The 26389-nt window shown below is 48.5% G+C and overlaps 2 protein-coding genes across 25 annotated transcripts in view; both read right to left on the bottom strand.

Moving 5' to 3' along the window:
- sntg2 (syntrophin, gamma 2) overlaps positions 1 to 16420 on the bottom strand; it is a 68478-nt gene extending 52058 nt beyond the window's left edge. The window contains exon 1 of one of the 2 annotated variants that reach the window (XM_086150582.1): positions 16168 to 16420. In XM_086150582.1, coding sequence (XP_086006708.1) covers positions 16168 to 16239 — 72 coding nt within the window. In that variant the 5' untranslated portion in view covers positions 16240 to 16420. Of the gene's footprint in view, positions 1 to 8086; positions 8171 to 16167 lie in introns of those variants that run through there. The other variant, XM_086150583.1, reaches the window with a different exon arrangement.
- A 5425-nt stretch (positions 16421 to 21845) lies between these two features.
- The window catches only part of bltp1 (bridge-like lipid transfer protein family member 1), a 56121-nt gene continuing 51577 nt past the window's right edge, over positions 21846 to 26389 (bottom strand). For all 23 annotated transcript variants that reach the window (XM_086150555.1, XM_086150564.1, XM_086150561.1 and 20 more), the window contains 7 exons: positions 26073 to 26290; positions 25565 to 25816; positions 24789 to 24992; positions 24349 to 24543; positions 24137 to 24271; positions 22661 to 22826; positions 21846 to 22583 (listed from right to left, as the gene is read on the bottom strand). In XM_086150555.1, the coding sequence (XP_086006681.1) occupies positions 22367 to 22583; positions 22661 to 22826; positions 24137 to 24271; positions 24349 to 24543; positions 24789 to 24992; positions 25565 to 25816; positions 26073 to 26290 (1387 nt within the window). In that variant the 3' untranslated portion in view covers positions 21846 to 22366. The remainder of the gene's footprint in view (positions 22584 to 22660; positions 22827 to 24136; positions 24272 to 24348; positions 24544 to 24788; positions 24993 to 25564; positions 25817 to 26072; positions 26291 to 26389) is intronic.

Here is a 26389-nt window from a genome sequence, read left to right as displayed (position 1 = left end):
ACGGAGAAATGTGAGCCGGAGGTCAGACTCTCCGAGGATGAATGCGACAAAGAGCGTGAATGAAATATTTTTATGGGTAAAATAAGTGTTTTCTTGGTTGGCGCCCAACCGGGGCATGGTGTTCTGTATCCCGGGCTCCGATTGGCTCAGCGACCGTGGCATCGTTCTCTGCATCTCATCAAAATCTTCTCGTCCCGACCCGTCATCCGAGAAGTCGAAGAACTCAAGCGAAGAAAATTCAAATCCGGTTGCCACGACGAGGAATTTAAAAAGAATTCACCATCACCTGGATGCCTGAGAACCACCGCAGACATGACTTCCTGTATAATCTCATATCTGTAATCTAAGCGGTATAACTTGACTTTACCCAGGTGTTGTTCCCCGCACCACTCTGCGATTTGATTTCTTCCTCTTGCAACAGAAAACCCTCCTCCGAACAGCCGCCGCCGCCGCCCTCCCCATCCCACCAACACATCCTCCCGAAAACGAAACTCAGCAGGGTGGGATGGGGGCGGGGGTTCCGGAGCTGCCGGCGTCGAAATGAAAGAAAAGGAAACGCGGGACGGCAGAGGTGCGAGAATTCACACAAGAACAATTAGCTGCCTTTTAACGTCCGCCAAGCGTTTACTTAAGCGTATAATAAGCGTAACATCTATTAAAACGGGGTATTTGGTTCGGAAAGTGGTACGTTCCCTTCGCTCTCATCATCCATTTTCCCCGATCAAGCCTTTCTCCAGACTATTTTCATCTGGACTCGACCTTCACGGGACGAGCGAGATGAAGTTCAACACGTCCTTGGAAGCGGACGTCGGTACTGACCTCTCGCTCGCCCCCTAGTGGACACGGGAGGTATTACACTGCGGTATCTGCACCGGGAAGGGATGGTTCCCCGTTACCGGAGCGACGCAGTTTTGCAGAGCATCAGTGGAAAAAAAAAAAAATCAGTATTGCAGTAGATGACTACACTGCGTGTCGGGAGGGTGTACAAGTAGTAATTAAAAGCGGCTGTACGCATTTGACATTAAGTTGATCGGCGCAGGGATGTGTATCAATTACCCTCCCCGATTGATTTTCCTTGCGAGGATATTAAGCCCACAGGCGTTGAGGTTTCCATGGCTACCAAAGCATGAGGACGATGATGATGATAATGCACATCCAAGCGGGACGGAGTCCAGAAAAACCCAGACGCTGAACTTAGGTTTGTTTGAAATAAAATGACAAAGCACGCGGTTTTGGCCCCAATGAGATTCATTGCTGCGGGTTTGAGATTTATGATGTGGAGTCAAATTGTAAAAAGTCCATTTTCCACTAGTTATATCATATATATATATATATATATATAAAGAAGTGTACACAATATATATAACAAATAAACTCGCAGGCTCTCCGTGTTGTAGCGTTGTAGCGTAGCGGCAGTTGCGCATGATACTCTGCGTTGTTTACATCCTTGTGTTCTCCTGTTATGGCGCTTTTTTTCATTGTTTTTTTTTTTCAGTAAGTTAGCCTTAATTGAAGCTCCCAAAAAAGCTAAACGTGATAGTGATAGTGGTATTAAGAAGAAGTTAAGAATTGCAAAAGTAAGAGGAATTATTGTAGTAATAGCTGTTGGTGTCACAGAGACAAAATAGTTTTCCATCCAATTTTGAATCGAGCTTCGAACACACAAACAAACTCACGGGCTCTCCGCGTTGTAGCGTAGCGCGGTCGTGCTACGTGCTACTCCGTGTTGTTTACATCGTTCATTGTTGTATTCTCCTGTTAAAATGCTTTTTTTCAGTAAGCTAGCCCACATCTCAATCAAGTTAACAGTGCTAGCGCCGTTAAGAAGTTTAGAATTTCAGTCAGGAAATAATAGCTGAACATGTTTTTGTGACTGATCTCATGCTAAAGACGGCTAATGTGGCTAAAGGGGCCACTACTCTAACTCAGCAAAGTTATTGTTAGCTTGAAATCATATAAGACAGCTAGCAAGATAGCATTAGCGAGGCTCTCATATGCAAGAAGGCTTTACTTTAGCCGATTTAGTGAAGGAAACACCAAGTACCAGTGCTGACAAGAACACCAGAAACAAAGCAATAATTAATTTTATCCTCGATTCCTTTCTGTATTTTGGCCACGAGTGCAGTACGTTTCTTAGAGCTGGAGAACGGATCAATGGGGTTTATATTGATACAAATGGGAAATATTGATTCGGTTTGCGAACGGAGGCGAAGAATGAATTCAATCCGTAAGCCGAGGTTCTGCTGTAAACACACACACGAACACAGCCCTAACATAGATACATTGGTATACTGTATATATGTGCAAAATGGGCCAGATCATCGTCACATACAAACAATGACTCTGCTCTCCTGCAGACTAATTTCTTTTCTGGAGATTGCAAACAGTCAAGGGGGATAAAGAGCCATCGGGCGAAGAACAGTCGCCCTCACTCTCCTGCAGCAGCCCCTCCAGAACTTTTAATCCCTGCACGCATCTTTGCATGGCGCTCAAAGCCGGCCTGAGCTGAAATCGCCTGACAGCACGCCGGGCTCCGGTCCAAACGGGCGTCGAATTTCAGCCTGGAAAGCCCCGGAGCCGAAACCGCGAGGGAAGAAACAAACCGAAGCAGAACTTCATCTGAATCTTCATCGCAAATCTCATCCCGTTCCCGAATCCCTCCCAAACTTCGAATGATGCAAGTGGCCGTGAATATTTGCAAGGCGTCAACACAAAGAGGCAGCCTTCAATATAATCACTTGTGTTTATTAGCATAGCGTATTAGCATCCCTGCGTGCACCGCTGCCCTTTACAGGAACTCCAGCGCTGACTTTTAAAACTTGTTCTTTTGTTCGTGTCGAAAGAGCAAAGGTGTTCCCGGGCGCCAAGGCGGGAATGCAGACGTTTCCATTTTAGAAACCAGAGCACCGGGGGAGAAAAACAACTGCGGCGGCGGCGGCGGCGGCATTGATCCCAAACAATCAACAATGCATCGCGCTTTGATCGGTGTGTGAGGCCGGCCCGGAGTCACGCGCTGACAAAACCACACAGGAGAAACTGTTTATCTGCCTCTGGGGTTGAAGTATTACTACAAGCGACGCTGCTCTTCATGTATTTTCACTGCTGTTGCATCACGTTGCAACGCAAAGGCGGCGGCAGGCGGCGTTGTCCGGCACCGCCGTCCGTCCAGTCAACCGAGATCTGCCAGATGGAGGTTCACGGAGGGGTTTCTCAAAACCTGACGTTGACTTCAAAACAGCAAAAAAAAAACCAAACCACACATTGGCGCGTTCGCCGGGTGCCTGGAGCACGCACTCCCCGACCGAGCCAATCACACGGCGGCTCCCTGCAGAGGCCACGCCCACGGCAGCCTCACCTGGAGGAGCTGGAGGATAAACCAGACGCCTTCCTGGAACAAAGCCTCTAATATCGCCAACAGACTCACAAACACTCTCTGTGTATATGTGAATATGTGTGTGTGTGTGTGTGTCTATTATGCAACAAGAGCGAAATAAAAACACCCGCAGGGGGGAAAGAAAAGTCATTTCGTACGAGACGCCGGCGAAGCACAACACCGACCCCCCTTCCAAAAAAATAAAATCAATCTGGAGAGCCGACCATGTTTGGTGGCTGTAAATAAAGCTCCGATCGCCATGGCGACACAGTAGGGTCACTTCCCGCCTCCTGCGTCTCTCGACTTCAATAAACAGGAAAATTAAGAGAAATCAATTTAGATGAAAATGTCAAAGAAGGCATCTAAAAAACCCAAATGGTGATGGTTATTTAGGATTAATCGTAAATTCTCAAGTCAGATTTCATCAATATCACAACTCAGTTCTCTGGAGACACTTTGGATAACTCTGCGTTAAAATGATCTACAGAAACCCAACAATCACGCAGGAGCGAGCGCTTAGCAACAGTGGCGAGGAAGCAGCTGCTTTTGCAGAAACCACAGACGGATCCCGGCTCAACATGGGCGGCCTTCTGCCTCGAGTGCCATGAAGACAGCGGGTGTGTGAGGGTTGGGAGTTCCAGGCGCCTCCATCTCTTACCACTAATACCAGAGGTGCTAGCAGTTACATGCTAACGAGGTAAATAATACCAGCCGTCCCCAAACTTTTTTGTACCAGAGACCAGTTTTACGCATGAAAATGTTTCTGCGAACCGCAGAAGCATGGGGTTTCAAATAATAGTCAGTTCTGAATACAAAAAAAATGACACTTTATATGAGGGCGATTACAATAATTTTGGACCATAATAAATAAATAATGAATTAAAAAATAATAAAATAATGAATTCTAAACAAATAAAAATAATGTTTTGAGGGTTTAGTACATTAGCATCAAACTCTGGCCCGCGGGCCAAATTCGGCCCACAGTGTAATTATATTTGGCCCGAAAAGTCAAAGCAAGTGACTATTAGATCTGGCACGCAGGTATAGTCTACAGTGCATGTATCGCTATTTCTACAAATCTATTTCTACAAAAAATTTTCTGCTGGTGTTTTGGTGTGAAAATCACAACAGGACCCATAAACGCCCTCTCCTCTGTGTACAGTAGTCATAGCGACCTCACCCTAATACTGGCACCCTGCTACTTAGGCAGACAACAGGACTTTGTGTGCAATATTAAGTTATATATTGTATAGTGTTAAGCTATGCTTGTTCCATATTTAATTTTTAAGCAAATCTTGTTTGGGTCCATATGAAAAGGTTCATTGTTTCTCCAGAAAAAAATCTGGAGGAAGATTTTCTTCAATAAATATCAATGCAACTTTGTCCCAGTTTTGAATTTTGTCTCGCTGTGTATTTGAGTTTGACAGCCCTGGTTTAGCAGCTAGCTGTTAGCATGCATAGCGGGCGCGGCGCTTGTGTATCACCTGTTGTGATGAACCTGTAACTTAGGAAGAAATTATTATTTTTCATCCTTGCACCTGCCCTTTGTGATTTGCACACCGAGCTGCACTCAAACATCGCACTCAATGTTCTATTGTAAAGTTCACATTCATATCTATAATTATATTTATAATAATGTTGACACTCTTCTACCACCACACATCCCAATGCACTCCGGACAGCAAAGTAGGAATGTCACTGTGCAGGGAAACACTTTCTACACTGTCCATGTGACAATAAACGCTGTGAATCTTTAATCTTTTTTTAAAATGTGTCTTTCTGCGACACTCCTGCGGTCTCATCGTTTGCTCATTTCTTCCCGAAAAAAACCTCTCCAGCGTGATTCGGGGTTAGCTTAATGCTAACTATAAGCTTTCTCAAAATGATTAGTTTCAAGCCTGTTCCTAAACAGAGAGGAACAACCTCAGGAAAGGTTCAAATCAAGAACACTCAAATTTTTTCTGATCAAACAAACCAAAAACCACCAACAAGCGCATCTCCACCGTCCTCATAAGTACAGCACAAAAAAAAAAAAAGATCAAATTAATTGGCAATTTCTGATGTTAATTCATTCACAACAAACAAGTCAAGTCCCGCTTTCGATGGTTTCCCATTAAATTTGCCAGTTCCCTGAATGCAGCGTGCATGAACGCACACAGGCGCAAACACAAACACCATTATTGTTTGATTACAATTTAGCAAAGATTAGTTTTACCCGTCATTAAACACAATCAGTTACTGATTAAAAAAAGGGATTAGCCTCCATTGTTAGCATGCTAACAAGCCTCTCACTAAAGCGACCCCCGATGTTCTCCTGCCTGGGATCTCTTCATGGTCTGACTTTTTTTTTTTTTTTTTTGCTGCTTTCATCTATTTTATGCTTTTTTTATCCGTGCCTCTAGTCGGGAGTCCCTAAAAAAAAAAAAAAAAAAAAAAAAAAACATTATGCTTAAATAATGACAAGAAAAAAATCTCACAGTCCTAAATCAGTCGGCTCATGGAAAACTCGAAATTGTCCGTAGGTGTGAATGATCTCTACACGATTGACAGCTGACCTGTTTCTTGGCAGATTTATGACAAAAACGGTTGATCGTATTTCCACGGCTCTTTCCTCTTCACCACTCGCTCCTTTAAATTCAACGATCCCGCCGACCGCTGGAATTTTTTTTTTTTTTTTGTGGCGGCGCTTTAACAGATAATAAACCCCAGATGACTCGGGAGGACGGGGACGATCCCGGCACCAGCCGCGTCCTCGCACCGCTCCGTAAAAACTCCAGCGTCTCCTCTCCGATCTTCCCGTCTCAGAGGAGGCCGACATTTAGCGCGCGGCTGAAAAGCAGGAACCCGGTACTTCATTGGAGTGCCTCCTCCTTCCAGAGGGTCAATTAAAACCACTTTGCGTGTAAGTACCCTGTGCAAGCAGCAGAAATAAAAAGGTACTGTCACACAGCGGCATCTGTTATCGCCGCTGCGCCATCCGGGTCCATCTCAGACGTGCAAAACATTACACCGCAAGTCGCGGGTACTTTGGCAACACGAGCTTTTGACAAAAACTGTATAATTATTGACTGGAGCATTTTTATGTTTTGGTGCATTAGCCTTAGCATTAGCATCTCCCCGTTATGTATCTTTCACCTCTACTTCTAGCTGTGTTGCTTAGCCGCTGGATTAGCAGATTCATATGCGGGCGAGTGTTTATGTGAATGGTCATCTTTTTGCAATGCATTTTACACACACACGCATGCAGGCACGCACACACACACAAACACAAACACACTCAACAACTGGACAAAAGTCAGACACTCGAGAACCCCTGATGCGCTACTAAAACTCAGTTTCCACTGCCGGGTCGGAGCCGCGGAGACATCCCCGCAGGAAACGTTACACAAGTACCCTGGTAGCCATGGCGACGAATTGAGGACTACACCGAGACTTCCAACCAGAAGTGGGGTGAGGGGGGTGTATTTAAAATAAAAAGAGACACAAATGGGGATATTATAAATCGCAGAGACCCCACAGGGTCTAACTCCCTGTGGAGATGAAAAAACTAGCTAAACGCTGTCGCTGCTGCGGTTCATATCATGGAGAGGTTGTTCACAGCAGGCATAGACTCCCTGGCTACCCCCTTCAGACACACACACACACACACACACACACACACACACACACACACACACACACCACATCTCCTATTCTATAAGTATGGCATAAACTTTAGTGAAAAATGCTAACACAATAGCAGCCAATTCCACACTAAGTTGACCTGCCGCTCATCGGAACTTCGGTCGTGCAGATCGTCTCGTCACGCTAGCAGAAAAAATAAAAAATAAAAAACTTGAGGAAAAAAAAAGAAAAAAACTCCCCGATGAGTCAGATTTCCATCAAAATCTCCATCATAAATTTGAAGTCTACATAAAGAAGATAATTCGAGGAATAAAAGTCAACGCCGCCCTGAATAATGAACCCTCGGAACGAACTGAAATCCTCCCTGAGAAAAATGGACTCCTCTCTCTTTGCGCTGAGAATAAAAAAAAAAAAGACTCTCCTTAGGAGGATCAATAGGATTATAACTGACAAAGAACAGGATAAAATCAATTTCTTTCAGAAGGAAACCTCAGCAGGGCCTCGGAGTCGAGCGAGCGTCTGATTCCGCCCACAAAAAGCCAAAAGTGCACGGCGGAGTCCCTCAGAGTTCAATCCCGGGGCCTCTTCTGGTCTGCATCTGCATGCTTCCGGCGGCTCAGAGGACGAAGATCGTGAAAAATGTCGCTCCGATTTTTGACCTTCGACCCCGCCGTCGTATCCACAGAGAACACTAACAGCGCAAATACCGAGGAGAACGTTGGGAAACACCGCCGCAAGAACCTTCTCTTGCTCGGAGATCATCACACAACGTTCCGGTACGTCTCCATCCAGGCTCATCGGGTTCCTCATCAGCTGGTCTCGCTCCATTATACTTCAAAACACAAACCTCCAGCGACAACATTGCTCCCACCCCATGCCAGAAGCAGACATGAAGGTCATAAAGCAGCATCTTAAAAGAAAACACACACACACAACATGTCCCTGTGTGTGCTGGAGGACCCAGGCAGGGAGGGGCAGCTTTGTCCCCAAGGCTGTGCATCCTTAAACACACACACACACACACACACATGAACATACACACACACACACACACCACCTGCCACCACATTGTTATATTTCACTCCTTACCATTCATCCATCATATCCATGTCTTGTATTCCAGACAGCAAAGTGGAGCCTCGGCTTTCAAATCCCCCTAATCACGAAAAAATCAGTGTATGAACTGAGTTTTTCATCTATTTTGAATCAAGCTGCTAACAAGTGTCGCTGGAGCAACACACAAACAAACAAACAAACCCGCAGGCTTTCCGCATTGTAGCGTAGCAACGGTCTTTTGTGCTACTCAGCGTTGTTTACGTCATTCATTGTTGTGTCCTCCTGTTAAGCTAGCCCTCACTATGGCTCCCAACAAAGTAACCGTGTCGGTGATAGTGGTGATAAGAAGACGTTAAGAATTTCTGTCTGTATGAAGAAGAAAAAAAATCCCAATAGCAGCCAGTGAGATGTGCTAAAGGCAGCTGATGTGGCTAAAGGGGCTACTATGCTAACTAACCAAAGTTATTGTTAGCTCGGATTCATGAAAGACAGCAAGCCAGCGTTAGCGAAGGTCTCATATGCAAGAAGGCTTCACTTTTACGTAATTAGCGAAGGAAACCCGGAGTTCCAGTGCTGTCAAGAAGAGAAAGAACACCAGAAACAAAAGCAATAATTAAAGTTATCACCAATTCCTTTCTGTATTAATGCCACAAACAAACCTACAAAAAAGTCCCAATAGCAACCAATATGATGTGCTTAAGACAGCTGATGTGGTTAAAGGGGCGACTACGCTAACTAAGCAAAGTTATTGTTAGCTTGGATTCATGAAAGACAGCTAGTCAGATAGCATTAGCGAGGGTCTCATATGCAAGAAGGCTTCACTTTTGCATATTCAGAGAAGGAAACCCTGAGTTAAGTGCTGGCAAGAAGAGAAAGAACACCAGAAACAAAGCAATAATTAAAGTTATCACCAATTCCTTTTTCTATTTTGCCACAAATAAACCCATAAAAAAGTGCGGTACGATGCGCTAAAAACGGCCGATGCGGCTAAGGGGGGATGACTACGCTAGCAAAGCAAAGGTCTCCAGTCTTAGAAGAAGCAGAAGAAGTGATTGTTAGTCTGGATAAGTGAAAGTCAGCTCGCTGGAGATAGCATTAGCATTAGCATTAGCATTAGCGAAGATCTGAAATGCATGAGGGCTTTACTTTCGCCGATTTAGTGAAGGAAATGCCGAGTAAGAGCGCTGGCAGAAAGAATTATTATCAAGGTTCTCTTTAATTCCTTTCTGTATTTTTGCCACAAATAGACCAATAAAAAAAGTTTCAAAAGAGCACAGTATGAAGAATTCGACTTTAAATGTATGTTTGGGCTGCAAAGAATTCAACGGGACAAACAAAGTGAGGTTGCCTGACGTTGGGAGAGAGTTAACAGCGTTGGTGTGATCACCCAAAACTGAAATTTTGTGGAGCTGCCTCCCCCCCCCCCCCCCGTGTCCCTCACCCTCCTACACAGCAAAAATAACTCGCGGCGGAGAATTCCTAAGTAAATCCACTTGACTGATCTGAAGGACTCCGTGATTAGCTCCAGCTAAAAGACGCAGCGGCGAAGAGGAGCAGAGACGGAGCTCACTGGAAAACAAAAATGACGCTTTAACAGAATTAGAAAGGATGAGGGGAAGGGAAAAAAAAAAAAAAAAAATTTTGAAAAGCATCCATTATAAAGAGCCCAGAGACCCGACGGCAGCGATGAGCCTAATCCATCATTCTAAAGTGGACAAATCCCCCGACATGGCGGAACAATCTAGAACGCGCTCCTGCGGCACGCCGGACACCCGGGAGTGACGGCCGCTCTCGCGTATCCGCGCTTCTGCCTTTTCAAATATTGGAATAATCACAACAGAGTGACACGGCGGCGCGGCGGTCAGCGCTCCCACCTCGCAGCAAGAAGGTCCCTGATTGGACCCCGATTCCTGCAGGGGAGGCCTTTCTGAAGGGGAGCCTCCATGTTTTCCTTGTAATTCCCGGGGGTTCCTCCGGGTTCCTGGCACACCCAAAACACACGCAGGAGGTCCATGTTCACCGGAGAGCGTGCACGATCCGGACGCGTGAATGGTTGCACGTCTATAGGACATTTGAATGAACGAGTGAATGGTTGAACATCTTGTGTCATTGAGAGGGTGAATGTTGTCTCGAGGCGTCGCGTGAATGAACGAGTGAATCGTTGTACAGTGATCCCTCGCAATAAAGCGGTTTACTATTCACGGTTTCGCTACTTCACGGATTTGCATCGTGCATCGTGTTCTGCATTCTGATTGGCTAAAAAGTCACTCCGCTTCTTCTCTACCTGTGCATCAATAACGTTGCAGTTTAAAATGTACACGTAATTTACATTACATACGTGCAATTTCGAGTTTCTCTAAAACCCATAATGTTGACAAAATGCTCTGGACCGACAAAAGCACCTGCGGCAGGAAGATGCTATCTATCGCAGATGAAGTTAAACTTCTGGACATGCTAAGTATGCGGCTGTAGGTCGGCATTACGGAATTAATGAATCTTCCATTTGTTCCAAAACATACGGACGACAGCAGCAATGTATAATAGAGTATTTCATTGTATAATAATTGTAAAAAAAAAAAAAAAAGGTTTCTACTTCACGGATTTTGCCTATCACGGGTTCTTTTTGGAACGTAACCCCCGCGATAAACAAGAGTATACTGTACAACTATACATGATGGGAACGAATGAGTGAATAGCTGTATCTGAATGGCGTATGAGTGAAAGGCTGAACGGTTGGACGTCTACATGTGACCTGTGAATGAACGAGTGACTGCTTGTACATCTCTTATATGACAGATGAATGAGAGGGTGAATGTGTTTTCTCATTGGCATATGAATGAACGAGTGAATGGTTGTATAACTCTACATGACGTATGAATGAATGAGCAAATGATTATTTGTCTCTATATGATGTGAATGAGAGGGTGAATGTCGTCTCTCTATGACATGTGAATGAACAAGTGAATGGTTGTCCATCTCTACATGACACATGGATGAGTGAATGTTTATTTGTCTATATATATGACAGATGAATGAGAGGGTGAATGTTGTTTCCCGATGTCATTTGAATGAGTGAATAGTTGTACATCTATACATGATGTGAATGACTGAGAGAATGGCTGCACGTCTCTATATGATGAATGAATGAATAAATGAATATTCGGCTCCACATGATGTGAGTGAGAGGGTGAATATTGTCTCTCTATGACGTGCATAAACAACAACTGATTGTCTTCATGACAGAGGAATGAGTGAATGGTTGTATGTCTCTATGACAGGTGAATGAGAGAGTGAATGAATATATGTCCCTAAATGTCTTGTGATTGGTTGTACATGACATGAATGAATGAGTGCCTATATGATGTATGAATGACAGAGTGAATGATGATTTGTCCCCATATGATGTGAGTGAGAGGGTGAATGTTTTCTCTCCATGACGTGAATGAACAAGTGATCGTCTCCATGACAGAAGAACGAGTGAATGGTTGTATGTCTCGACACGGCGTATGAATGAGCAGCGATCGGTTGGATCGCTGTATGCGGCCCTGAGAAGCTCACCCTGGACAAGAACCCCAGGCTCCAGCCCCTCTGTGACGCTAACTGCAGGATAAGCGCTATAGATAATGAATGAATGAATGAATGAATGAATGAATGAATGACTACTGCATCCATCCCATTCATTGAAGACGTGGCAGCGGATGCACGGCCCCGTTAAGGCCTGCCGCGTCGAAAGCGACCTTTTTAAACCCCTCTAAACCCCCTTCCCGCCCCGTCATCGCTGCAACTTCCTGCAAGGACGCGCCGCTCAGAGTCCCTGTTACTATTAATAAACATGTAATACCGCGGGGGCTGATATTTCCTCAATTAGCGAACCGTGAAACACATCGCCGCCTCCACCCCCACGGCCGCCGGTGTCATAGTGACCGTACTATCAGTCCTCTCATCTAACTCCGCGCAAAAAATCTGAAAAATAAGCTTTGGCAGCAACTGAGCAATGAAGTTATCAGAAGGCAGAGATTAGAAATCGGAGCCGGGAATGTGCAGAAAATCCAGGAGGCTTGAGGAGAAGGAGGAGGCGTTTGCCTCGTCTTCTGTTTCTAATATGAGGTAATAACTGCGGGTGGACGCTCTCCGGCGGAGAGGCGAGCGTCGCCTCCGCATGACCTGATGCACGTGCACGTCAAAGAAGCGGGATGAGGCCAAAAGAGCGCCGGATCTCGCCGCCGCCGCCATCCTGCCCTCCGCAGCCCCCGGGGTCTGCAGGGGGGGAACTGCCGACCTGATCGATGTTTGTCTTTCAACCGGCGGAGTTTGGAAAGAACCAACCTCTCTGAAGTTAGCATCACAGCTAACGGCTTTCATGCATTAGCATCATTATGCTAATGTTATGAAGTCATCCAGCGAATTGTGCGATAGCTTAGCAAAGTGGCTGGGTTGGCTCGTCAATCACAGAGTCATGGAGGACATCGTTCTCTCTGTGAGGGTTCTCCATGTTCTCCAGGTGGTTCTCCCCATGATCTTGTTTTTTTTGTTCTCCATGTTCTCCTGCCTTGTTTCTCTGTGTGTTCCCTCCACGTTCTCCTTTCTCGGATTCTTCATGTTCTCCCCACAATCTTTTATTTTGGTGTTCTCCATGTTCTCCTCCCAGGGTTCTCTCAAGGTTCTTCCTCCAACATCCCCAATAAAATCAGCGGCTTCATTTAAGGCTCGAAATCGTGCGTATTTGCGACCCCTGTGACTGACAGCCGACCCGTCCGGGTGAAGCCCCGCCTCCAGCCCCAAGGCCAGCTGTGATTGGCTCCAGCCCTCCTCCGGCGCATGGGGAACACGAGTCCAGACACGGGTGTCAAAGTTCACCAAACACCCGAGCTTTCCCGGCCGGTGAGATCGAAGCTTGGCTGTACCCGCAGCCGAATACCATATAAATTTAGAATATCTGTTAGCGTAGCGACTCTGTGGCTAGTCAGGCCTCACACCAACACGTAAACACGTGCTCGCATTTCGGCGGCGGCGCTACGACGGGCGGTAAATCCGCTAACACGCGGCGTGTATTAGCATCGTGTTCACGGATGGAAATGTCGGGGGGAAGCGGGGGTTCGTTTATCCGGGTGTCAGTGAACACACCGCCGCTTCTTTCACATCTCAACTTGGAAATGAACGGGACATTAAAATGCGAGATCCCTGCCTTGAATCTAAATAAAAATGCTAATGGCAAGCAGCGGGGATTAATAATGCAGCCGGGCCGTTTTTTTCCTCTTCTTTCTTGCCGGGGAAGTGTTTTTTTTTTTTTTGTTAATCTCGGGGGGGGGCCGGACGCCGCGACACCGCAACATGTTTTTGACGCGTCGGGGTTTTTTTTTTTCGACGGCACGTATCCTCCAACATCATAAAAATTAAAAAGATGGTCTAATTGGGGCTTTAATTACAAACGTACAGTGACCGCGCCAACGCTGTTGCTATATATATGTATATATCGTCCTAAAGGGATTAATTATAAGCTTAAAAAAAAAAAAAGATGAATTCATGATATAAGACTAGTCTGCCCTTCGGCCCACTCCTCTGTTCCCTCCTGGTTCCCCCGGGTTCTGGCGCCATCGAGGCCCGGAGGCCGAAGCGTCGGCATCCTGGATGTGAAACCGAGGACGGGAAGGCGGCAGCTTCTCTTCGGGAGCCTTGAACTTTTTTTCCGCCGGCCCGGCGAGACGGGTTTCGGTTGTTTTGTTTTTCTTAATGGAGTGGCTCGGAGTGGCGGAGGTTTTTGTTTCGCCGTCCCGTGAATGACAAATGAAACTCCGCGGGGAGGAGAGAGGAGAAAAAAAAAAAAAAAAAAAACGAAATCCGGTGTTTTTAGAAAATTGATTGGGAAGCGATTGAATTCCCGACGACAAAACACATCGACTTGAATCAGTGTAATTCTGCTTCTCGCAGCTCCTGCCAGCAGGCTCGCGGTCATGTGACCGGAGAGGTAATTACGTAATAACCCAACCCGTCCGCCGCCGCCTGGCGTGGCGTTTTGCGCCGGAACGCGCTCTCGCCGCTTCGCTGATACCCGTCCGAGGAACCCGCGGAGATAATCATCTCATTCCTGGCGACAGTGAAGAGGCGGGGTTTAACCTGGACTGACAGCCGTCAATCACAGGGTTACCACGGCAACACATCCAACCGTTCACCCTCTCATAACACCCGCGGACGATTCCAGTCTACTGAAGACGGAGAACATGGAGAGAAACCAAGCTGGTAGATCCTGGAGAGAAGAACACTGGTTGAGACTCCAGAACCTTCTTCATGCAAGATGAAGGTTCTTATGACTGCAAGAGAAGGACGGAGAACCTGGAGAACCCAGGCAGGAGAACATGCAAAAAGAACATGGAGGGAATCCATGGAGGAGAACATGGAGAACATGCAAAAGTACATGAGAACCAAGGCAGGAGAACATGGAGAACCATGGAGGAGAACATGCGAAAAAGAACCCAGGCTGGAGATCCTTGAGAAGATCACTGGCTGAGAACCCGGAACCTTCTTAGAGCAAGATGAGGGTTCTTTTTGTTTTTGGACGGAGGCTGGAGAACACGGAGAACCTCAGCCGGGCCTGAAAGCAGAAGGTCTTCAGAAACCCGACGGGAGGAAACTTTCCTCAGAAGGAGAAGCGGAGAGACGGTGGGGCCAAGATGGCGGCCAGGAAGGAAGGAAGCAAAATAAATGTGAAATAAATAAATGTGAAAATAATTCTCGGGATCTTCCGATGGGCGGCGGGTCGGACCAATCCGTCCCTTCCGTGACTCCGAACGTCGTCTCGGCTGATTGGCGTTCACACACACTTTTAGGAAACGAAACTAATTCCGGAATTGAAAGCACCGGTCCGGTTCTGGCTCTGGGTAACCATGACGACCGAGACGTTTCAACCGCCATCCGGGGATTTTCGTTTCCGGCCTGGATTTGTTGAACATCCCGGATCGGGTCGCCGTATTTGTACCGAACCTGGAGGAGGGGGCGGAGCCAGACGCCATGGCGGACAGCTGATTGGACGGTTTCCGCCGCCCATCAAAATGCCGTTGCCATGGCAGCCGCCGCCCCCTCCACCAAAACAACAGGAACCAGCAGTGACATTTGGCAGAACACCAAACCTTTATTTACATTATTTAATGTAAATATCACCACACACACACACACACACAGACACACACTTTCCTTATATGAAATGTAAACCTGATTTGAGCGGGGGGGATTTCAGGACATCACATATATTACATTCCTGCAGTTAAAGGAAAAAAAACTGGCCTGATTACACACACACACACACACACACACACGTAGTTTTACACACAGTTTGGATCACACTGACCATCAATTGCTGAGAACGGGAATTGGGCCGCGTGTGTGTGTGTGTGTGTGTGTGTGTGTGTGTGTGTGTGTGTGTGTGTGTGTGTGAGTGAGTGTCCCCCTCCCCCACGGGACCCGGATAACCTGCTTGAGAAGCAGGTGTGGAGCTGGGTGTCCAGCGCGTGCGTGGGTAAAAAACACGCCTCTCCAGACCGGAAGGGGCGGGGCCAGCGGGCTGAGACTGAGCTGTCAATCAAAAGGGTCCGGCAGGTGGGGTGGGGGCGGAGCAACAGGTGGGATCGGCCGCGTGTCCTTCAAGCCGCGTGGGATTATTGTGATTTGTTTGCTCCGGATACACGTGCGCGCGTCACGAGAGGATGAAACACGCATGCACACATGCATGCGCATAGACCCGCACACGCGGATGTCCGCGCGCATCGGCAGCGTCGTGCTGGTGACCGGGGAGGCGGGGCAGCTCGCGCACAGGTGTGCGGGAGCTCTCCTGCTCGCGCACGACTGGGTGGATGTGAAATAATAATAATAATAATAATAATAATAATAATATGAACAGTGCTAAAAATATTAATAATAATCAAAATAATAAAAATGACGACTTGAAATGACGCATGCACGAGCGCGCGACTGTCTCGGAGCGCGGTTGTGCGCGAGTTGTGTCGTTAAATGAAATAAAAAGAGATTAGGGGGCGGAAAAAGTTGTGCGCGCTGCACCCGACTACACAGGCACGCACACACGCACGCACACATGCACGCAGGCGCCGGTCCGGGGGGCTTACCGCCGTGGGCACCGCCAGGCTGGCGGGTCGGTCGTGCGGCTGCGGCGGCGGCGGCGTCCCGGGCACCGACATCTCCCGTCCGGTCCCGCTCCGTGCACGCGCGCACGCACGCACGCGCTGACTCGCGGCTGCACTTTCCTCAAGTCATGGACGGCGGCGGCGGCGGCGGCGTCAGTCACCGGCGTCCCGCTCCGCCGCGGCGGGCGGAGGAAGCATGTCGAGGCTCCGCGGGAAAAACTAGTTCTCCTGAAGGCGCTCGCGCACGGTGTGTGGCGCGGCGGGCGCGGGTCGCTCTCTCAGCGGCGGCGCACACACGCGCGCACGCACGCGCGCCTCCTCCGCCGGTCCTCCCATTAACCGTTTCCACGTCAAACCCGAGCGCGTTAACCCGCTACCGGGATGTCCCGCTCCTGTTCTGTGTGTGTGTGTGTGTGTGTGTGTGTGTGTGTGTGTGTCACCTGGTAGCATGGCTTTACACACACACGCGCGTGCACGGACACACCTGCCGGTGGCCGGTCAGAACGCACGCGCACAGGTACGGTCCGGAGGCGGACTTCCGCAAACACACACACACACACAACACACCTTCGTAGCTGTGTGTAACCAGCGGGGGGGGGAGGGGGGGGGGGGGGGGAGTTCACAACACACACACACACACACACCTGAACTCAGCTCATGTTCTTCAACCAAGGTTCTCTCCATGCTCTCCTGCCTGGCTTCGCTCTCGGTGGAGCTTCAATGTTTTCTCCCATTCTCCCAAGAGAACACACACACACACACACACACACACACACACACACACACACACACACACACACACACACACACAGGGAACCCAGGCAGGAGAACATAGAGAACCTGGTTCTGCCTGGCAGGAGATTCATCTCCCACCCATCTCTAGAGATCTGATTTTTAGGATTTCACCCTCCTCTCGTGCTCTCTCTCTCTCTCTCACACACACACACACACACACACACACACACACACACACACACACACACACACACACACACACACACACACACACACACACAGAAAAGCGAACACAAACACACACACACACACGCCCTGACACCCATGATGCCGCTGTAAATTGCTTCGGCCTCTATCTCCTCTCACAACCTTCGCCGGTCAGGAAAGTCCAGAAAGCCATCAGACAGTAAATCCCCTTCAGGCCCCAGAGGGAGAGACTTCACCTCCTCCTCACACTCCCTTCTTTCAGTCTCTTCTTCCATCCATCCATCCATCCTTCCATCCTTCCTTCCATCCTTCCATGAAGTGGAATCTCAAGTCACATGACGTCTCAAAGGTGAACCTTCTTGGGTGCGGTTTAAACCCAGGTTAACGGGCTCAGGACTGTTCCATTCTCCACGGGGATGCGGGGGGGCTGCTTCCTCCCGTGGCGTCTTCGGATGTTCCAAATTGCGAGAAAAAATTGCATCACTTCCCCACACACACACACACACACACAAACACACACATGAATATGTTGCAGCGATACACCCAGAAGTTTTGGTGTCAGACAAAAAAAAATAAAATAGATGGCGGCGGGACCGTACCATCATCAACTGGATCTTTTCCCCCCAGAACCCTAAAGAGACGGAAGACGCAATCCGAGGCGTGAGGACGGATCAATATGAATCGAGGCGTCGGGCCGGGGGGTCGGCTGATGTCAGCGCAGGAAATAGGCTCACACTTCCTGTGCGCTCCTTCCCGCCTCCGCCGTGTCTGCTTGTATTATTGATATCTATTTGTCGGCACCCTACATTCCCGTCTGCACCGGGACCCCCACCACATCCTCCCATTCACATTCTCTTCACACACACACACACTTTTGCCGAGCGTCCCCTGGAATAAGAGCTCATTGGTCGCGCGAACGGATTGCTAATCTCACCCGTCGCAAGATTTAAAATCCGGCGAGAGCGACGGCGGGAGGCGGAGCCGTTCTCCGCCCGGATCTCGTCCCCGGACGGAGATTTCATTTTAAATGCATGAATCGGCCGTCGAGCGCGAGACGCAGACGGAAAGTTAAACATCCGCAATGGAAGGGGGCCCCGGAATCGGGCCTTGTGGGACCTCCGAGGCGCTCCGTGCTAATGAGACCCTCCATCGGACGAGGGGGGGAAAAAAAAAAAACTTGTTTGAAAGATGTGAGGCCGAGCCAGATGCTCACCTTTGCGGGAATCCTTTAAATATTCACAAAAATATATCAAGGATTCTGCTCTGAAATCTAAAATCGTTAAAGTCGAGTAATATAATAACTGCGTTCTGGCTGTTTTAAAAAAAAAAAAAAAAAAAAAAAAAAACAGGAATGCCGGTTCGGGATTCCCCACAAGGAACGCTCTTCAAAGCTTTAAAAAGAAAAAAAAAAAGCTAAATGTGAGGCCGTGATGACCACACGTGGAGACGCCCCGCAGCCGCCGCCGCCGCCGCCGCCGCCGCCGCGATCCCGAATCAAAGCGCTCATCGGGTTCCTTCGCATTTTCGCATTCCTTCCGGCGGGATTCTAGCTAAATAAATAAATGAAACTCCGTGGAAAAGGAAGAGCCGGAGTTCTCGGCGTCGCTGCAGACGCGGCGAGGGGATCTGACAAGAACGCTGGCGTGCTAAAAACAACCCGCGCCCTTGTTAGCATAAATTAGCATCATCCCGGGTCAGCGCCCGGGCCCGGGGAGGCGGCAGACGGGCGGCGTCGAAAGTTCAAACCGCGCCTTGAGAGATGTTTCAGCGGAACACCTGTCCGGACGGATAGATCACAAAGAGGAGAGGAATAAATAAACGAGAAGGTAAACAGGCGGCGCGCGGAGACGCAAAGGCCGCGCCGCTTTGCTAAAGATGGTGCGCATGTGTGGCGTTTCCAGAGTCACACACACCTGCAAAAGTGTGTGTGTGTGGAGTTGGGGTCATGTTGTGTTTGTGGAGACTTTATCTCCGGCTGCCAGGGACGAGCGGTACGTGTCGCCCTGACGACGGTGGTCAGCGGGGCGACGCATGTCCGGGACCTTCAGGCTGGAGGTTTCTAGAAATAATTGACTGTTTGGAGGAAGATAAACAGCAGGAGGATATCAGACACCGCGAGAGGCTGGGATGATAATAAAAATAAAAATAATGATATCAAAATAACAGGATGATGATCATAATAACAATAATAATAAGAAGAAGAATACCAAAAAACAACAATAGCAGTAAAAACAATACTAATAATACTAGTAATATAGTAATAATAATGCCAAACAATAATACTAACAATAATGAGAGGATGAAGAAGAAAATAGTCAAAATGATAATGATGATTGTGATATTAGAAGAAAATAGCAATAATAAGAATAATAATGATTCTGAGAAGAGGAAGATAAAGAAAATAGTTATAATGATGATAAGAAAAAAAATAGCAAATACTGATAACAATAATAATAATAATGAAGAAGATAGAAAATACCAATTTTAATGATAATGATATCGATGATGTTGACAAGAAAAAAATGAAAAAAATTGCAATTATAATAATAATAATAATGATGATGACGATAATGATTGTGATAGGAAAATAATAAAAATAATAAATAGCAATAATAATAAAAATAATGAAAAAGAAGATAAAATAGCAACAATTATAATGATGATGATGATAATAATAAGAAAATAATGGAGGAAAAAATAGCAATAATCTGATGAGGTTAAAAACAAGAGGTCCGGGCACTCAGGACTCCTACCTCACGGCAAGTTTCCTGGTTCCATTCAGACAAGGTTCACCTCGCCATCTGAAAACGGCAGATTTGCTGTAAACTGCTAATTGTTAGTGGTTGTGAACGAGAAAGTGAACGGTTGCACGTCACTGAACGTGGACGCTGTGATTGATTGACAGGTAGGTTGACCTGCTTAAGCCCCGCCTCTCGGGCCGGGACCGACACACACAGGCCCTCACTTCCACTCCCCGACAATTGCACGTCAAAATAATAAAAGAATAAAACCATATGACCCTGTTAGTGCTTTGGATTCCCGCCCCAAAACAACCCTCTGCCAGGCCTTCGCCGCACGCCGCCGTTTCTGCATTTTTGATGGCGTGTTAAAACCGGGTGAACCGAAGGGCCAGGGTTGGAGTATGCATGTATAACGGCGTCACCTCTGAATCGTTGCGCACACACACACACACACACACACACACACACAGTGTGAAGCAGGCATCAGACCGACTGACCAACGGGTGGAGCTGCCGACCCTCAGCTCCGCCTCTGAGGACGCAGCGACCCGCTGCTGAATTATGGAAAGCAAACTGAGAGGAAACCATTAAAAAGTCATGGGGAGGACACACACACACACACACACACACACACACACACACACAGACAGGGATCAAACTGGGCTCCGGCTGCAGCCTTTATCAAAGACATGTGTTAAATAATAAGTAGGATCTTTTAGATTGTATATGCTATATTCTTTTCAATTTGTTTTCATTCCTATCTAAACACACATATATATAAATATACATATCAGCATGCTATACAGATATACTATGACTTGTTTTTTTTTTATAAAATCTAGCATTCCTTCAGTACCTATAGTGTTTATCATGCGGTCAGCATCAAGGGGGCGGAGCCAACCCGAGCTGGGAAGAGGGGCGGGGCTTAACCTGGAACAGCCGGCTGTCAATCACAGGGTTCCCATACAGAGATATGCAACCATCCGGCCTCCCGGTCACACCTATGGACAATTTGAAGGCCTAAGGAATTATTTTTTCAAGATGGAGGACCAGTAGAGAACCCACAGAACGCAGGAACGTTGATACCAGACGGAACAGCGAGGAGGCCTTTGGGGCGAGAAGATAGAACGGTTTCACTTCCTGGTTGGTTCTGAGATGGAGATGAACCCCCCCACCCATTCCCCCACCGTCCCGGGACGAGAGGCGCTCACATTCAGAACCATGTTTGAATAAATAAACAGTGATGACTTGTTAAACGTCCCTTGCGTAAGCCTTTGCTCTACTTTTGTAAAAATAAAAAGAGAGGTGTCACCTGTCGCGCTTTTCCTCAGCCGTCCAACGGGATTCACGCTAACAACAACAACAACAAATCATCCGCAGAGGGGGCGGAGCCTATTCCTCTTCACGCAAGGCGAGAGGCGGGGTTATCCGTGGACGAGTCAGCTGTCAATCACAGGCCTACATTCAACAGACATGAGGTCACTCATGGCGGCGCAGCGGTTAGCGCTTCCATCTCGCAGCCAGAAGGTCTCCGGTGGAGTCTCCACGTTCTCCTCGTGTCTGCGTGGGCTTCCAACAGTCCAAAACATGCAGGAGGTTCACTGGAGACCCTACATTGTATCAGAACCGGGAGAGAACTCACGCATGAGGACCGACAGGACTGACACGCCATCTGGTGGTGCGGATGCTAATGCTAACAGCAGTGATGCTAACTGCAATGACCATGTTTTGTTTTTTTTCCCCCCACAAAATCTGGCTTATGGTCTTGTGGAAGGAACCAGGAGAACATTGAGAAGATTGCATTCTTACATTAAGGCAATGTCAGTTCTAGAAACAACACACACACATTTACATACTCACACATACACACTCACACATACACACACACACACACACACACACATATGCTTTCAGCATGTAGTTTGACTAGCTTCTTCTTATCTGCATTGAAATACTAGACACTTTCACAGGTGCAAAATTGCAGGCAGCAAATGTTTATAAAATCCAATGGCAATGTGTTTTATTAAGTTAGGAAATCAAAACATTTAAGAAATTCAATTATATACACAGGTTCGACTGCATGGATTAAAAAATAAACAAAAGAAAAAAAAAAAAAAAAAAAAAGTCGGAAACACCGAGCTTATACAGACCTTTCACACCCATAAATAATCATCCGGCCCCGGAGCAGATTTACAAGTTTAGCATCGCAGATAATTAAAAAAATAAAACCAGAAAGAAGAAAAAAAAAAAAAACGGCGTCACAGATTTTTGTACTTAAATAGTGTGAGAGTGCGACGACACACAAGCAGGCCGACCACGTGTTCCATGGGAAACGAAGAAAAGGCAGTGTTTTTTTGTTTGTTTTTTTTTGTTTAGTGAGAGGCAGCTCCCCCCCCCGGAGGAGGAGGAGGGTGGGGATCTCACCTGTGCAGCCGCTCCGAGACGCCGCCGCTCACTACCTATTAATTACACAGGAAACGGGAGCTTTGGGGCGCCGGCTCAGTGCTCCTCCTTGTCCCGCCCCTTCCTGTCCTTCTCGTCCTGCAGGGCCGTGCCCAGCTTCTTGATCAGCACCGACAGCACCTTGTCCAGGGGGTCCATCACGCCGCGCTGCAGCCACTTGGGGATGGTGGTCCTGGCGTGGTGGAAGCCCAGTTTCTGCAGGATGTAGTCCACGCCCACCGGGTCGATCTTGCGGCCGGTCCAGGAGATGAGCCTGCGGGCGAGAGGCGGTTGGGAAAGGGGGAAGCGTGGGGAACATTTCGCGTCCGGGCGACGTGCGTTTGCGCCGACCTGAGCGTGGGTTCCAGGTGCCACGTGTTGCACATGAACTCCCGCCAGTCCACCGTGGTGTAGTTGATGCCGTCGTCCTTGTCGCGGTCGCCCGAGCTCTCCTCGTGCACGGCCGTCGGGCTCTTCTGGCCCGGCCGGGCGGCGAACAGCCGCGGGGCGAAAAGGGCTGCGACGAAACCGAACAAAACGTCACAAACACCTTCCTCGTCCTCTCTCTAAATCTCCGACGGCGTCTTCGCGAACGACCATCTGCTCCCCTTCGGCTGCTGTCGCGCACGGGCGTGCACGTGCATGCGCACGCAAACACACCGTCCGATCACCCTCAGTGGGAATACGGTCGTCCCACTATTTTTCTTTTAAACTTATCTCGAGGGTGACGTTCCAGAGCCGGACGAAATAAACCAAAATCCACAAAGTATTTTTATTTATATATATTCTAAAGCTTCGGATCATTCGGTACAGATTAACTATAAATTATAGTTTTTTTTCAGTGGACCTTCCGGATCCGATTTTGAAAAAAAACAACATTTCCGCTTTCGCCTTACCGCCGCGCCATTTCACGCATCAGCTAGCACAAGCTAGCCCTTGAAAAACCAAAAAAAAACAACGGCCAGAAACAAAAAGTCGCCGTACAGCTTTTTCGGAAGGAAACCAGCAAACGGTGAGATCGTGACGCGCAGAAAGAAAGCTGCATTTAAAGAATATCAAGATTCCAACCCAAGTTACGGATTCATCGCAACAGATGATACACAAACTCCGCGCACGCCATGCATTTGTGGTGAACAGCAAGCTAACGAAGCTATGAAAGCCCTTAAAAGAGAACGATGTTACAGTCGCTGAACCAATCAGAGCCCAGGATACAGAACACAAAACTCCGCTTGGTCGCCGTCCAAGAAAATACTTATTTTATAGTAAAAATAATTGAAATGTAAAATCTATTTGTACTGCAAAAAGTCCGTTGTATAAGCGGGTTTCTTTCAAGCTCTTCGTCGCGTTTATCTTCTGAAAATCTAGGCCCCGCCCACCTTTCTCCTTCTCCTTCTCCTTCGGGAAGGCCGAAGTCAAAATATTCTTCAAGTTCTCCAAAAAACTGAAGAAGCCTCGCGGTGAAACGTCTTCAAATGGAGAAAATTCAAGTCTGGTTTCCGTGACAACAGGAAGTAAACACGACGTTAACGTCGCCGTCTTCCATAAAATGCGTCAAACGAACGGCGTTAAAACAGATTTCTATTTAGACCCAGTTGGCGAGCGGAGCAGACCGATTTGTCATAACACGAGGATGATGGCTTTGTTTACATTCTGCGGTTGTACTTTTGTTTGTGTTTTTTTTTTTTTTTTTTCTTTTTAACCATAAAAATAATCAAAATAAAAAAAAAATCCATTTATAAACCCAAAACCCTGTTGTATAGCAAATTTCATTTTAATTCAAACCCTTGGTCGCACCTGACCCCCTCCCCGCCGGCCCCGCCCACCCACCTTTCTCCTTCTCCTTCAGGTAGGCCGACACCAGGTCGTGCAGGAACATGATGAGCTCGGCGTCCATGGTGACGCAGATGTGGTCGGTGAACTCCGTCACCACGCTGCACTCCACCTTGGGTTTGCTGGCCGAGTCTGGGGACGGAGGAGGAGAGCGGCTCAGAGACGGAGGCCGCGGCCACGGCGACGGCGAACCGTCGAGACGCTCGCACCTGACAGGGACGGCTCCTCGGGGTCCTGCACGTGGATGGACTTGAAGTCCAGCTGCATGCGGGGCAGCGCGAAGATGGTCTCCGTCTCGTGGTTGTAGCTGGAGTTGCTGCGGAAGTTGCTAAGCAGGCTGGAGGTCTTAGCGGCGGCGCCGCCCTCCCGGTTGTTAGCCTCCACGTTCCTGAGCAGATTCAGCTCTGCGGAGGACAGAGAGATAAGGTTCCCTCTTCCGGAAAAGACCCGCCGCGGGCGGCGCTTATCTGCCCCGGCCGAAGCGGATCCGGGGCCGTTTGACATTTCAGATAGCAGGAGTCCAGCGTTTAGCCGGAGCCCTCCGGGAAGGAGACGACGCGGGGCGACTGGCGGCGCTTCAAACGCGAATTGAAGGACGAAAATTAAAAAAAAAAATTTTAAAAACGCCCGGCGGCTTCCCCCCTCTTGCCTTCGTTCCTCATGGCCGTGACGTAGTTGAACCATTCCTTCACCGTGGCGACGCCGTGGGGGGGGTTCTCGTGCCGCCGGCGGGTAATCTTGGTGATGGTTGCCATGGGGCTCTCCAGCGCCCCGCAGGGCTTGGTCACCATGGTGTTGTGGCCCAGGTGGAAGTCGAGCGTCTGCACGATGTACGTGGAGTCGTCCTTCGAGCCTGAGGCGAGATGCGGAGAACGATGCTGAGCCAATCAGAGCCCGGGATACAGAACGTCACGTTCGGGTCGGTGGCCACCCGGGATGCTTCGTTTACGGTCAAAACAATTTGAATAAAATATCGATTTATACCGCAAAAAAAAACCTGAAACAGAGATTTTTTCTATTTCATTCAAGCTCTAGGTTGCATTCATCTTCGGAAAATCTAGGCCCCGCCCACCTTTCTCTCCTTTCAGGCCAAGATCTTCTTCAAGTTCTCCAGAGAACTGAAGAAGCCTCTGAGTGAAATGTTTACAAGTGAAGAAATTTCAAGTCCGGTTGCTACGACAAGAAGCAAAGAGGAAGTCGTCGGCCTACGGCGTTTTGAATGAACGTCGCCGTCTTTCATAAATGTGAAAAAAACGTAGCATGTTAGCACAGATATCTTGTTCAAACCAGCTTGCGAGCGGAGCGGGAGGAGCTCCAAGGACCGAGACGTCCTGGACGTTTGCAAGAAAGGAACAGCGCGGGGGATTTAAAAACTTTCTATTTTAAAAAAAAATAAATTTCAGGACATGAAAAAAATTCCCTCACCGTCCTCCCAGATCTTCTGCGCCTCAGTCCAGAAGGCGATGTTGGGCTCCTCGAGGTGGAACAAGGCCCAGGACTTGGAGCGGAAGTTGGGCCCGTGGAAGCACGCCAGCGTCATGTGGTTGCCGTGGAGACTCATGGAGCCGCCCAGCTGCACGGCGTCCTCGGGGAGGGGCATCTGGAAAAGCGAGATGTGGCAGCCGGCGATCACCTTCAGCACTCCGGGCCAGTGGCGGTGGTGGGCGGCGTCCATGTCTGCGGGAACACACAGCGGGGTCAAGCCGGGCCGCGGCGTGTTTACGGCGCCGCCCTCTTAGCGCTCGCTGTTTCCGCGAGCGCGTCTGATTGCGCCCGGCTGTCGGAGAGCCTCCCTCCGACCGCTGAATACAAATCAGGCGCATTAGAATTACAGATCTCTCCGCCTCCTGCAGGCGGCCGGGACGCCGGGGGACGCTCGCCGCATGTTATGTCGCCGCGAAGCGAACAAACCGAACAAAAAAGGCGGGCTTACACAGCTCCGTCCCGCCTTTCTCCGCATTGATGACGGGCGTCTTGGGCGGCAGGTAGGGCCCGGGGCCCCACGTGGACAGGGCCCGCTTGCTGGTGTCGAACTGCTGCGTGAAGAACTCCTGCAGCTTCATGCCGATCTTGATCAGGTCCGGCGTGGTGGAGCGCGAAATGATGACCTGGAAGATGTCCCACTGCAGGTCCCCGTGGACGAAGATCTCGCTGCGGGGGGGGGGGGAGCGGTTAGCCAAACCAAGCTAACAGTAAACCCCCTTGTTTATCGCGGGGGTTACGTTTCAGCGATAAACCAAAATGCGCGAA

This window comes from Fistularia commersonii, chromosome 8 (genome assembly GCF_037954325.1).
Source record: "Fistularia commersonii isolate RoL2024-O1a breed Wild chromosome 8, RoL_Fcom_v1.0, whole genome shotgun sequence".
NCBI lineage: Eukaryota > Metazoa > Chordata > Actinopteri > Syngnathiformes > Fistulariidae > Fistularia > Fistularia commersonii.
The sequence above is the reverse complement of the archived record's forward strand: the minus strand, read 5'-3'. Positions and strand labels throughout refer to the sequence as shown.